Genomic DNA, 14,938 nt, shown 5'->3' with positions numbered 1-14,938 from the left:
GGTAGAAAGGTGTAATAACCTTAGCAGAACAGGTCTTAGCCTGGTCAGTACCCGGCTTCCCATTTGCTTTAAATGTGTAATTCAGGTGAGCTGCATGGGAATCTGTGAATTATAATCAGCACGATTTGTGTTGAGTGTAATTGCTGCTGATGAAAATAGCTGTTGCGTGTTGAGTGCTGTTGCTAAATGGGAAGCTACATTAATGAGCAACTGAAGGTTAGAGTAACCTTCCAGGGAAATTGTTGATGCTCCTGCTCTGATGCACCCTGGAGGATCCAGGCTCACTCTCCACTGTCTGTGTGGAAAATCAAAGCAGACTGGTTTCTATGTTATAAGACTAAAGTTAGTGTAGGCTTATCTTGCAGCAGTTGTTTGAGCATGAGACTTGAACAATTCTCCTTAAACCTGCTGAGATAAACTTTAGAAATGTGGAAGGCGATTCACTAGCAAGTGTATTTCTGCAGGTGTTAGATGCTTTGTATTCTCATTTTTTAATTTATGTTTTTTGAATTGTGTGCACTCATGCAGCCTCTTACCTTAAACCGTTTTGTCTTGCATTCTCATCTCCGTTCCCTGGGTGCCTGAATCCCACCCAAACATAGAATTGTGCCGTTTTAGGATCCCTAGGTTTATTATTGACTGCCCCAAAGTTGCACAGGTCTTGCGTGGTCGCTGTGTCATACCTGGCCCCGTGCAGATGCCTTGGGTACTCTAAGGTATTGAAAATGCCACCCAGGATGAGCCAACCCCACCAGGTTTTGCTGCCAGATGCTCTGGTGATGCTCTGGTGATGGGTATGGACTCCCTCACTGCTTCAGCTGATCTGAGAAATAATTTCTGTTGGCACATATTATGCTAAATTGAGGTGAAAGAGTGCTTCCAGTCTTCCTAAAGGAAACTAGTTCTTCATGATAAGATAATGATCTACAAAACGCTAATATTCAAACCTTAATGTTTTTGGACTAGTATATGGCTTTTAGGGGAGACTCAAACCCAAGCTTGAGCTAGTTTTTAAATCTGATGTGAAATGACACTAAACATTGTGGCACTGGCCCTTCTGTAACAGTGGAGTTAAAGCTTTCTAGTGCTATTCATATTATATCTGAATTCGTTTCACGTTAAACCAGCAGAAGTAGCAAAGCCTCTATTAGTGTAATGCAGACTAGTCTCTTGTCATGTTCTGCATAGAGGCAGCATAGCATAAGGTGAATTTTCCTAGTGATGGAAATATGTTTTCTGAAATTAATGGAGAAAAAGTGTTATGTGATAAATAGTCTTGGGTTGAATAACAGCGGGCAAACTCTGCTCTGATTTTAGTATTCCAATAGGGATCTTATTGCTGTATTTTAGTAGGGTCCTAAAATGTTGCTAAGCTCTAAAAGTCTCTTTTTTTTCTTTTTTTTCCACCCCCTGCAATATGTAGAACATGGGAAGAACAACACATCAGTTTTAAAGACAGTATGTGATCACATATCCTTTTATGCAAAAACAAAACCAAGGTTTTTGTTATTGCTCCATTTGAAAATTGTAAGAGCAGGCTTCAGACAGGGTTAGTGCCGCAGCGTAGCACAGCTCTCTGTGTCAGACCTTTGGGACAAAAGTTATATTGCAGTAGGTAACAGGGATGAAAATCCTATGGGATGTCATCCTGCCACAGCTATTTCCAGCCCTTATTTCTGTGTCACTCTTCGCCTTTGTTATCTTTCACTCCTTGCACAGAAATGCTGGTCCATGTGAACTCTAAGCTAAGTGTCCGAATCCCTTATTTTGGGAGGAGAGTCTTGGCAAAGGAAAAAAAACAAACACAGGAGTAGAAAAAGCATCAACTTTGAGCAATACTGTAAAAAGTGTTGCCTGATCGAAACTGAACTCAGCCAAGAAAACAGTGGAAGTAAACAGGCCCTGAGAAAAGGAAGCTCTCAGTCCCTTGTGTGGTTTTATTCTGTCAGTAATTTCAGGCACAGCTGAAAAGATTCTCCCTGCTTTTCTTTTTATCCCCTAGCAAGACGCATAAAGAAAAGCTTTCTTCATCGGGAAAATATTACCCTGAGTTTTCATGGGATATCCACCACTGTGATGCAAAAGTCCTAAGATGACGTGTGGTCCCCTAGGCAAATCTGAAAATGAAGGGCCAAAATACCTAAACGGTGACTTCTGTAGCGCTTGTGTGTACTCCTCAGCAGAGAGGGAGGGGTACAGGTCCTGGGTGTCTCCTTCAGTCTTGCGTACACAGAGCTGGATGACTCTGGGATGTGTTAAATGGGAATCGTTTTCAAAGCATAGGTATCTGTTCTTCCCTTCTGCTGTGTACTGGCTTTGAAGAACTGATAACGGAGGCTTTAGTTACGCCTTAGAGGTTTCGCCATCGTGCAACCAGGGTTTTTTTTCCTATAGGTGATACATAGCCATTAGCAAGACAAAACACGTTTTTTGGCTGGATAATATTTCAAAACATGTAGGAATATTAAACATAGTTCTCCGGGAGTATCACGTTCCCTCTTTCCCCCCATGAATGTCTATGCCTCATTTCCTTTTCACCTCCAAAACTTGTATGAATAGTTGTTCATTTTTAACTTTTTTTTTTTTTTAAGGCTAATGATTCTAAACAATGCTTCTTAGTAATTCCTAATAATATAAATGGAAATGAGGCTTTACAGGGAGTCTAGCTCAAGGGGAAAACTGGCTAGACTTCCATAATTGGGCATTGCAGTTGAGCACATACATAGCAGAGTACAGATGCCCACTGTCTTGCGGATAATATCTGATTACATATATTTAAACAAGCATAAAAGCCACCAGCTGTTAAAATGAAGATTTGAAGGAATTTTTTGTTTTCAGGATACTGTAGGTAAGTCATCTGATACCCTCTCCCACAGACTGTAGTCGGTAAAGTATTTCCAGGTTATCCTTCATTTGCAGGACGAGCGCAGGAGCATATGAGGCAGTGATGGGTTTTTCTTATCTGCAGATTCACTTGCACTGCCTGGTTGGTTTGGTTTTGTTGTTTCTGAGCTTCAGTTTCCTTTCTCAGCATTGTAGCTGGGTTTTGCTGAATTGAAGTTCTATCAAATCACAATCACACTGGTGTAAAAAAAACCCCACCTACACTGTACTTAGTTTCTCTTTGAACAGGACTGCTTTTGAACTCCTAGCCCATGCATCATCCTCATTTTTGCTTTTATTTAGGGACATCTGTATTTCTCTGCAGTCTGGAATGGAATTGAATCTCCTAGTTATTCGGGGTAACTGAAATACATAGTTATTGCAGGCTTAACCTCTTTCTCTGGTAAACATCAGTTTAGATTTGAGTACAAAATAGTTTCTTTAACCCTTCAGATTAAAAACCAACCAACCAACCAACCCCACAGCTCTTGTAGAAGTATGAAATAGGTGGGCTCTTCTATCAGAGCCGTTTTGGCCGTTGTCTTTAAAGTCTCAGCTTCAGGCTTTCCTGAGCTCCGTTGTTCGGCCTGGAGCTCTGGGGCAGCCCTTGGCCCTGCGGAGTCCACTGCCTTTGCATCAAGGTTTAATTGCATTGCCGCTGGATCCCTCTGCCTGGTGAGATTCGTGTTGTTTTGGTTTCTCAGGCATGACACTTAAATGATTAATACGTGTTTTCACATCCCAACACACGTGATTTATTGCAGCAAGCTTGCAGGTCTACAAGCTCTGCTTCCCTCTTCATATCTCTCCTGGCACCTATATTCTGCTGTGTTTACTTTTCTCCCCCCTTACCCCTGCTGCAAAATATTATTTGTACTGTACATAGACTGAAATCAAGACGGATCTGTTGGTTCCCGCACACACTGTTACGGAGGCTACAGAACGGCAAAAACTTATTTTTCTGATGTCAAATCTGGAGGTTGACTCTTAAGGTGAAAGATGATGAGCCAAAGTTGTTGTTGATTTAGACTATCCCAGTCGTGGTCCCCCAAATCTTTTCTGTTTCCTTTTGGGAACAATTCTCTCTGTTTCCAGCTCTTTAGTCCTGGAGTCTCACTGGCTTCCAAAAAAGCAGCTAACTTTTAAGATTAGCGTTTTTGCTGATGCAGAAGGCCCTATGCAGTTTTTGTCTTAAATTCTTTTTCTTTTGAGTATGCAGTTTATTCCAGCTTTTGAGAGACACCAAGTCTTTGCTTGCCCGTGGTCTGTACATTTTGAACGTTGTCCTATTCCTTTCTGCGTTTTTATTCCTTTTTGCAGATTTATCTTTCACAAGTCAGGCTCTTGAGATCAATGGTTGCATTAAATCAAGAAGACTCTTTCATTTTCTCTCCTATTCTTCAGCTTAATTTGCTCTGTGTAACTTTTGAGGGATAGTATTTGTGATTATTAATGGCAAGTAAAGAGCACACTGCAAACTTGAGCAGTCCAGTGAGAAGGAGGTTTTTTTTTTTTCCTACTGAATAGATGAGACAAAAGGCTTATCTAATGCTGGCAAATACGAGATATTCCTTTAGAAAGTCTTGTCTGTAGTCAGGGAGATGTCCTTTTAGCCTGCATTTAAAAGCTTTACCCAAAAATACTTGCGTGCCAAGGCTTAAATTTGTGTTTCGAAGGTATGTCTTGATTCATAAGCTGCTAGATTCAAGAGGAGGCTAAAACTTAATGTTTGAGTTAAGAAAACTCTGGTAGCTTAATTTATGAAGATTTTTTTTTTTTTTTAAAGCGTGTGTCAGAATTTCTTAGCTGCCAGAAGACGCCATTTCACCTTAACTTCATATTGGCAGCCTCCCTTTGCAGCCCTGTCACTATTGTGCGTTATTTAACCAGTAATCTCTAAGAAGGTGAGAAACTATTATTGCTTTTTAGCACAGTTGACATGATATTGGCTCGGAGCTGCTCTTGCAGCTTCAAACATTACAGATGGCTATAAACCAACTTAAACACCTTCATTTAGCGTTCTTACTGCCATGAGGTCATAGTTTGCAACAAAAAAGATCAAATGGTGTTTAAGTTTTTTTTTTTTTTTTTAAAGTATTCTCATACCAAAGAGCTGTAGCTGTGGATTTTGGCTTTTGGCCAGACAATCAAGATTTAGTATTTTGACCAGCTGTGATCCAGTAATGTTCCTCAGAGGAAACATTTTGTGGGGAGGAAAAGATACATATTTGAGCCTGTGAATTGTATTCTGTCTCTCATACTGCTTCACAGTTTCTCTGAGCCCCTTGCAGACAGATTAAATAATCACAAGCGAATCTGACCGAAGAAACTTTTTATCAAAACTGCAAACAGATTACAACTAGAATCTGGTTCACTAAGAAAATAACTTTAGAAATGTTTGTGTCCTACTTCAATTGCTTTATCTCGCCTGTTTACAGCACGGAGTCTGTGTCTTGAGCCTTCGGTCTGTAAGAATGCCCAAATGCACTAATTATTGACTAGTGAAAACTCATGTTTTGGGGAGAAAACAGCTACTTTGTAGTTTTGCTGGCAGTAAAACTTACAGCTGAAGTTAGACTATTATGAATTGGCTTTTGAGATTTGGATGCAATTGAAACATTGAGATTGGTGATGATGTAATTCTCTTATCTATAATGTCCAATAAATCTGGGGTTTCTCTTTTTTTTTTAATTTTGAAATCCTGCTTCCTGATAGCAATTCAGCGTACGCCTATACGTAACCAGTTCTAGTCTGATCCAACTTGATGACTAAAAGTCATTAAGGCCTGATGACAGTTCATCAAATCAGTTTTTATACTCCACTAGTCGCAGGCCGTTCTCTTTGGGCAGGTGTCCACATCTGTTTGCTGTCTCAGAAGATTGACCAAGTAATTGTGGCTGGAAGCTGAACCAGCTCAACCCTAGTAATTCAGGTCAAGGTTGTACCTTAGAGTAAAGGGCCATGCTCCCGCAAGCCAAACTCTTTTCGCTGGTGACGATACCTTACAGTCTCTAAAGTTTCTGGGAAATTGGATGATAGTTTTCTAATGTGACTTGCCTTTTCTTATGTATTAATTCCATGAGTGGTGAAGCTGGTAAAGCATCTCTTTCTCTGGGCTTTGCCTTGATGCAGTGCTGTGAACTCTGGTAACAGTACAGCCTTTTCCTCAAGGAAAATGCAAATGGGATAGAGACCCTCGGTCAGCTGCTTGTTTTCATGAAGATTAATAGCAACGTAGTATTTCTGAGCTCTGTGCCTCTCTGTAAGCATTACTTTTGAACCAAAACCTCAATTTGACGTCTCATTCTCACCTGGAGGGAGGTGATGGAACAGGAAAAGACTCCTTGACTTAACTGCTTAACCCACTGTACCTAGAGCCATTTTGTGTTTATTTTACTTGCCTGCAAGACTATGACCATTGTTCTACTTAAAAGTATACCGAGAGCTATTCATCTTCTCATGTTTGCCTTCTAGACACTCGTCACTCAGCCTAAGCTAGTTGCCCAGGTTGCCCCCGTGGTCAAGAGGAGGCATCCCGAGAGGGTGACTGTCCCGCTGATCGTAAATGGCTCTCAACAGGGCAAGGAATTCTTAGATGGCTGATCTCCAAAGTCCTTCATGCATATTTACTTTTATCTAAATGCCTTAGATAATATTTGATAAGCAGTTAAGCCATTCTATTGACTTGATTCCTGCTTTCTCAGATTTGGGCTGTTATTCCCATATTTTTTCCTGACTGAAGCTAAACCCATCCTATTTGTATTTATTGGCAGCAATGGCCGGTTTCAGAAATCTGCCCGCCTATGTCTCCAGCAGCTTAAGACCTGGTTTTGCCGTCTTAAGCAAGGTCCATTTCATTGCATGTAGTTTAAGGAACCTGGCTGCAAGTGCTTTTTGTTTTAATTCATTAGTTTGAATGCTTGCGTGATAAATGAAGATCGTTCCTGCTTTACTGCCCTGTGGGGCAGCCCTTATGTACTCTATTAACTGGGAAGTTATTTTGTAGACGAGGGAGATTAGCTTTGTATTGCTGCTCCGTTTAGGCTGTTAGATCACTTAGTGTAGATCATTCTGCCAGTTCAACTTATGAAGGAAGGGAAGATTTTTTTTGGCTGCTGGACTAAAGAGGTATTGTTCAGGCATACATAACATGTTAGCTTGAATAGCCTTGTCGTAACAAGCTCTTTAAAAACTCTCCTGGTCCTGCAAACTGATTAATTTCTCACCCATTTGCCTGTAAGGCCTAGATTTACAAAGGAATTTAGGCATGTTTCTTTTTAGGAGGAACTTAAATTTACATGCCCACCAGAACAGCTTGTAAAGCTGCTTCTCTCGAGCTAATTACACACCACAGTTTTCATGTTGGTTCATTCAAACACTTAAATTTCTTCTGCTGCTGTTGCTTCTGCTTCATAGAAAAGTTAGTTGTGCCTAAATTGGACTGAACAGCACTTGCTCCAGGTAATTTGGGGTTTACCAGTTAGACAGTCTAATGCCATGCTTGTCTTTGCCCTTTAAAGAGCCTAAGAAAAATGAATTTGAGCAAGTTTAAAGCACAATCCAGCGCAACAAATAAGAGTTTCAGGTATTACTCATTCAGATGGTGAAGAGGCTTTGCTTTGGGTTTGATCTCTCCAAGAATTAGTTGCGTTTTGCCCAACGATGTGCCTCTGCGGCCTCAGGAGCTAGGATTAAACCTAGAATTGCTTACTGCTCTTCTTTCCCTACACGTCGTCCTCATCAGAGGTGGCTCCTACTCTTGTGAGATCTTGCATCTTGTGCTGCAAGGTGATATGTTCAACAGGAGGACCCGCTCCAAGCACGTCTGTAGGCTGGTGTTCAGGCCACTGTGTTTGTAACTTGTCTGGACCCTCCTCTGACTGCTTACATTTCAAGCAATAGCTTTTATCACTAAAATACTGTGTAAAGAGTAGATATCCTTATGATTGTTTTGAGAAACGCTCATCTGTACTTAAATCGACAAGGTACAGCTTGAAATTCTTCCTGGATTAGATTTTAATCTCTTAAATGCCTGTCCCAGAGCTGTGGATGGTTGAATAAAATCCAGAGAAATGGCAGAATTTCCTATTAGCCCTTCTTGTCGTTGTGCCGAGATCAGGCGATAGGAAGCCCTCGCTGCTGTACTGGGTGTTGCAGATGTGATGCTTTGGAGTCAGACTCTTCCCTCTGCAAAGAATACTTTACAGAACAACTAACGTGATGCATCTATGCATCTGCCATCCCTCGTACATGGGGGAAAAAGTTATCCCTTTTTGCCTGTACATCTTGCATTATTCTCTCTGTTCCTGTCTTGCTTTCTATTTCAAATGTGGGGGGCTGTCTCTCTGGAATCTGCAGCCCTTCTGGCTTCCAGATCAGCAGGAATACACTCCTGTTTCATTCATCCCTGACATCTTGATAGAAACCAAGAAGAATGATTTTTATCTTTATTGTTGCAGGGGAATGTAATACTGAATCGGTTCTGAGAATAGCCCATTTCTTTTGGAAAGGGATGGCGGTAAGCGGCCTTTGAGTTTGAAAAGGAGCTTGTGTGAGAATGGTGTTATACACCGCATCTTCTTCTTGAATTGCATACGTGCTCGCTATTTTACATGGTGTTAGACAACTGATTTGTCAAATAGATCCAGACTTAGGAACACATTTCATACAGCTCATTCTAGAGCTGCAGAAAGCTAGTGTGTTGCCCTTTGGATCTTGAATTGATAATACAGTGCAAACAAAACACAGCCAACTTCAGCAACAGGGGCTTTTTTTTTTTTTTCCCCCAACCTAAAATACTAGACTGAGCACAGAGCCCATCTCTCCTTTTTGCCTGTCTCTTTCTTTTGAGCTTCCTGCATTTAGAGCCCCGAGGTGATGGATCAGCACAGCACACATATCCAAACTCTCGTAGCACAAAGCTCATAGCTCTCCTGCCTTGAGGCTCCCCCTTGTACTCCTCAAGACTCATGGCAGGCTTAGGCTCCTCTTAGCAGCAAGACTGGTCCTAGCCTGTGCTTTGGGCTCAGTTTTGTATGAAAGAGAGGAGGAGGGAGGCCTTTCTTGCCCAGTTCCACAACACACAGTCACTGCTTGGCCTTGGGACATGCATCTTGCCACATCTCTTTGACAAGACATGCAGATCACCATGGTACATGCTGTCTTATCCAAGTAGAAGGGAGATAATTCAGCTCTGCAACATCTCTATATCTGGAACGGGAAAGGCAGCAAAACCTTAAATACCTTGCACCAAAAAGCACCGTCTACTTAATTGCACGGTGTCTTATAATTTGAACGGTGATCTGCAGTAATCCGTTATCACTTGTCCGTGAGGAATTAGTTCACATAAACATAGGATGATGCTCCCTTGGACCCAGAGAAGTGTCTTGAATGTTGTCCGGCTTTGTGAATATGTGCACGTCTTGGAATCTGGGTAAATTCCTAAAACTTACCATTTAATTCTAAAGTTTCTAATAACTCGATACAGAGGAAAATACCTTGTTTTGCTGCATTTTGCTGTTAAAGCTGAAAATACAGCACTCTCTTATTTCCTGTGCTTTTTCTTAAGGAAGATGCAGCAAACCTAGAGGTAATATGAAAAAGTTTAAGATAAACAGAATCTACTCAAATAAATAATACCGAGTATTCATGCAGTTTCTGAATCAAGGCTGCAAGCCCTAAGCTGGGGGAAGGCGAGGGGCAAACAGACCGTCCCCAATGTCTGCGGCGCACATTGCCTAAGTAAAGTTCACAAATGTCCCGCCTCGGATTCTTGTGTTTGTCGTATTACATCATTTTAAAAATAAATGGTTGATTGTGTAGGGGTTGGTTAAAGTATTTTAAAGTCTTTGGTCAGTAAGGGACTTCAGGGCCAGTCTCCAAGACCCCATATACAGCATTTAATTAGCATCTGTGGCACATACTGATTTCTGGTTTATCACCTCTGTTAAGAATGCTCCAAACCTTTGCAAACGAAGCTGCAAATGCTAGGCAAAGTTTGCATTAAAAAGGTCTGAAACAGCAGTTGAAATCTAAGAAGAAAGTTCATGTTTTCGCTGCTGGCTGCATGTGCGGTGCTTATCTCTCCTTCACCGTCCACAACTGTAAATTCTGAAAAGCGGTTTTTCCTTAAGGTAATTTGAGGTTTTTATGGAGGAGAAGGAAGCCCTACACGTGTATTAAGGGGCAGCCTGGGAGGAGGTAAGATGGAAGAGGAAATTAAAGAGCAGTAGTCCTCCACGCTGCCCTCCCATGGGGATGCTTATTTTTCACAGAGGGACTTGTTGCAATATAGCTTATCCTATTTACAAAGGGGAGCAAAAAAAAAAGAAAAATAACGTGGAAAAGGATCCACGCTAGGGACTATTCATAACTGCTATTCCGAGATTTTCCCCTGCAAGACAGATCCCAAAATGTATCGGGCCTTGAGTAGAAGGAGTTTCTTTTAAATTGAGTTAATGAAGGAGACTCATACTGACAGCAGTTGAATCTTGGAGTTACATATTCAGCAGATCAGTAATAGCTGTATTTTTGTATTTTTTTTTTTTTTTTTAAATTTGGAAGGAAAATGAACCAGTTGCTGAAGTTAATGTACAACATACTATTTGCATATAGGATGGTGATTATATTTGGATAAGGATTAAGCCGATGAAGGAAAATTCACATAACACACCCCAGATGACGTAAAGCGGATGTTCCAAATTACAGACCCAGAGACAGTGTAAGTGGTCTGTGGAACTGTATTAAATAGTAAAATCAAACTTGTAAATTAAGCTTGATTAGTTCATGTTCCTCAAGAAACCGAGGTTGACGTTTGTCCAAAAAGTTTTGGAATGACTGGCACAGAAAAGCAGAAGATCTGGCAAAAATAGCCTTCTGCAAATAGCAAAGTTAGTGTGTTTTTTCTCCTTTGTGCAGCTGTCAGGAAAGTCCGCTGTTGGAAGAAGTCGCTCGTAGAGGATTCGGCCATTATTACTCACTTTCGAAGAGTTTATGATGGCCCGGTACAGGCCATAAATACATAAATATACGGTCAACAGTAATAATTCATAAAGTACAGCTTGGTCCTATAAAATGGTGTTAACAGTACGAATTAACATAATGGGGTGGTTTCTTGGGTGATTGACTCTTCAAACCATGGAGCTTCGTAAATGTTCCTACACGATCTTACCGGTTTTCAGTAAAGCTGTCCTCTGGGGTGTCTTCTGTAGTTCATACAGCATTAAACACATTTGGGGTTTTAGCACTTTAGGATGCAAGTAGTTGGCCAAACGGAGCCTGGGGTTGTGATAAAATAATTGCTTCAGCCTTTGGTTAAACATCTGTATTGCTCGTGAGCGTGCCTGACAGCCGTGATTTATCCTTTCCTTCTTTTATAGTGATCGACACCATACATCCAGTGCAATTCCCGTTCCAAAGAGACAGAGCTCTAGCTTCGGCAGATTGGATGTTGGCTTTTCCAGTGGGCTTCCTTCTCCAGATAAAGGACTCCGAAAACGAGCCAGCACAGGAAACGAAAGACTACAGTACAAAACTCCTCCTCCTAGTTACAACTCTGCTTTAACACAGCCTGTTGCCATCACAGCCCGTGTAGGAGAGTTAGATAAAAAACCTGGATCAATATCTTCCTCCTTGGATACCTCTATGGACTCCTCGAAAGGAAATACCAAGAAAGGCGAGGACTTGTGCAGCAGTTTAAACGGAGAAAATGGGAGCCTAAACAATACCCAAGACCGGCAGGAGTCTTTCCTAGGACATACTAGTGCAATAAATGGGGCATTTCTGCCTGGTGAGTGCTCGGGCACTGCAAGCAACGAGCAGCCCTGCGAGTTTCGACCCTCGCTCGGCCCTGTCCTTTGCTGCACTGTGGAGCAAGCGGAGGAGATCATGGGGATGGAAGCGACGGGGTTCGGCACGGGAGATCAGCTTGATGACTTTAACTCCATCCCGGTGGAGCACGCCGTGGCAGTGGAGTGTGACGAACAAGTCCTAGGGGAGTTTGAGGAGTTCTCTCGAAGGATCTATGCACTGAATGAAAACATGTCCAGCTTCCGCAGACCGCGTAAAAGTTCGGACAAGTGAGCTTGGACAGGGATTCGATAGCAGACATTGAGGTGAAATCAGTGGTCTGGAATAGAGATAAAATTGCACTTATTCTTTATATTAATTATAAAAAAAAAATAAAAAAGCTAAAGCTATTCCTATGGTGTTAGACAAATGGACTTGAGCATGATAACACAGGATCATGGTATATTCACAGCCCAGGTAAATTTTGATTCTGCTTCCAGTCCTCCTATGTCTGGTATTTATAATCTGTTGGAATTTTTTTTTTTAGGCATTGGAATCCATTTATAAAGGCTTTCCTGGAAACAATTTCGAGTGCTGATCAGGCCCTTCTATGAATATTTGTTAATTTCTTAATTATTTTTTAGAGTTAAATTTATTTTAATCTTTTCAGAAGAAAAAAAAAAAACTTAATTTAAAAATACATTTATGGTAAGACCTCTTTACCTTCTCCCATGTACTCCTGTGTTTTCTTGAGCAATGTAGTCCGCGTTACAGAAATACCATGAATTTGTTATAATTGGACAGCTTTCTCTTGGCTGTGCTCTTGTAGCCTTTGAAGTTCTAGTTTGCACTGATGGGTCTTCAGTCGGTGGTGTAAACTTGCCAGAGAATGAGCACCTGTGTGGTATCTGCAGTTTCCTTGCACCTGATTAACCAGAAATGACATTTTTTCCCCCTCCTTTCCTCCATACTCACTGTTCCTTCCAGCAGAAGCCTGGAGGACTAAATCCCCCCTAAGGCTTCTTCTAAAAATCACAGCCTGACCATTCCCTGCTTCAGCTGGGCACAGACCTCATCAGCAGAGACCTAACGAGCGCACTACCTGCGTGGGGTTCGGCTGCCACCCCGCGAGGTCTCTGACGGGGACAGCGTGCTGTGAAGCACTTTACAGGCATCTTCCTAAAAACCCAGACTGAAAATGCAGTCAGCACTTTGGAATTAGGCGAATTTGTGGAATCGCTCCACCCTTTGTAGAAAGGAGGCACCTAACATCATTCATCTAAATTCATATCCTTTTAACCATCTGTACTTTAAAGGGAGAAACTTCCAGCGGTTCGCTGTTAGGTAGGTTACCACCGGCACATGTGTTCAGCTGCACTAATGGGAAAGCAATTTGCAGCCTGCTTTGTGATTCCTGGTATTTGTTTCAGTTTGGATTTCATTGCTCTTGCTTTTCTATATTGTATACCCAAGAATTTGGGCTCGGTTGTGAGCTCTCAAATATAAAAATATATAGCAGAATAAAAAACACTTCATCATGCCTGGCTTTTTTTTCCTCCCTGGTCTATGCTTTCTTTTGAACCAATGACCTAGTCTTTTTCCTAACTTCACCGTAAGGCTAGCCTAAATTAACGTTTTAAAATGTGGATATGTATAATCTCAACTATCTGTTGTCAAAACAAGATGTGTATGTGAGAACCAATATACATAATAGCACTGTTCTAGAATATGCATTTTTCCAGGTAACACCTTAATGATTGTATTAAAATTATGTTCACATTTCTTCTGTTAGCTTTTAACGGTTGTGTCTGCAATTGAGTTGTTGGGTCGAGCCTTTCTACAGGGTTTCGTTATCTTTGGTCTGTCCCAGTACGATGTGCTGGATGGAAGCACTCGGAAGCAGAGACCTTGATGCTGTAAGGCACTGAACGTGATCCCAGGTGCAGACTTGGGCGTGAAGTTGGACACATCCATGAGCATCTTCACCCTCAAATAAGCTCCTCTGTTCCAACCTCATGAAAAGCTTCCCTGAAGGAAACACTGCAGCAGCTTTAAAGCACTGCCATCGTCTTTGAGGAGAGATAGGTAGGAAACTCTCACTGAGCCAGAAATGAACACCTGAAAGCGTAGCACTTATTAATGAAGTGGCCGTAAGATACTTTGGGCCTGTATCTATCCATCTTCTGACAGCAGTGCAATTTTCGGTGAAATTCAATAATGCTGAGTCAGTCGTGCGCCCTGCGGGATGGGATCTGGCACGCTCAAGGCAACACCGACCTCCCGTTGTAGGCACGCTCGTTTTCCTCTGTGACAGAAAGGCGTTAGCTTGTGTGTGATGGTGACTTTTCAGAGCAACCCAAAGAGTAGTTGTCAAGTCGCTGTGTTTCGTAGGCGAACAGGGAGCGTCTCAGTGCAATTAAGCGACACATGAAATTAGGTTCATAGAGCATCAGCAGGACTTTGGATTTTTTTTTTTCATTAGTTGCGCGTTTTCTCAGGTTGCACCCGACCAAATGAAGTCCAGTTTTCCTCCCTGATGTTGTGTTGCTGTTTGAGCCCTGTAATTGTGAACGTGTCAAACACGATGGTTGGTTTCCGCATCTGTCGCGCAAAGTTGCTTTGACGGGCTTTCTCTGGATGTATCTTTAGTAGGCCTTACATTGTCCCCGTGTTTCTCTTCAGCTTTCATCGCTTTCCGTATGGAAGGTGGCGTGAAGGGGGACAGCGTCGCAGGGCCAATTAAAGCATTGGCAAACTTCTCGTTGCTGTGAGGATGGGGGATTGTACGGACTGCAGCCACCTCATGGCTTGCTTTTTTCCTGATTATTCCCCCCCCCCCCCCCGTAAATTACTTTGAAAATAGCGTAGCGGGAGAGAAACAAATAGGTTTGAAGGTGAGATGATATATCACAGTGTGCTTTAAACTGTCAGGAGCCTTTCAGTTCCTGCACAGCTGTGACACTGTTAAATGTCTGCAAATGTCTTCAAGTGGAGAAAACATTTCATTGCAATCTTTTCCCCTCACTAGGAATTCCTAAGATTTTTGAGAATATTAGTTTTGGAAGATCACATCCCACTATATTTTTATAGCAAGCACAACAGCATTGGCTTATCCTTGCTTGACCAGGTATTTAAAATAAGCAAAACCAGAATATCCCATAGTAAATGACACATTAAAACTATGTTGGTGATTGCGGGAAAGCTCATCTGTATTTATAAAATAAAACTGATTAGTATCTCTCAACTTGTGTGTCTTCTCTTAATGGCT

At 41.7% G+C, this 14,938-nt stretch overlaps 1 protein-coding gene across 5 annotated transcripts in view; it reads left to right on the top strand.

Annotated features, from left to right (window-relative positions):
* UVRAG (UV radiation resistance associated) overlaps positions 1-14,914 on the top strand; it is a 102,668-nt gene extending 87,754 nt beyond the window's left edge. For all 5 annotated transcript variants that reach the window (XM_087758122.1, XM_087758119.1, XM_087758121.1 and 2 more), the window contains one exon: positions 11,262-14,914. In XM_087758122.1, coding sequence (XP_087614248.1) covers positions 11,262-11,964 — 703 coding nt within the window. In that variant the 3' untranslated portion in view covers positions 11,965-14,914. The remainder of the gene's footprint in view (positions 1-11,261) is intronic.
* The last annotated feature ends 24 nt before the right edge of the window (positions 14,915-14,938 follow it).

This window comes from Nipponia nippon, unplaced genomic scaffold (assembly GCF_047370975.1).
Source record: "Nipponia nippon isolate SJK-2023a ecotype South Korea unplaced genomic scaffold, ASM4737097v1 scaffold_2, whole genome shotgun sequence".
Taxonomy (NCBI): domain Eukaryota; kingdom Metazoa; phylum Chordata; class Aves; order Pelecaniformes; family Threskiornithidae; genus Nipponia; species Nipponia nippon.
This window is presented reverse-complemented; position numbering and strand designations above follow the sequence as displayed.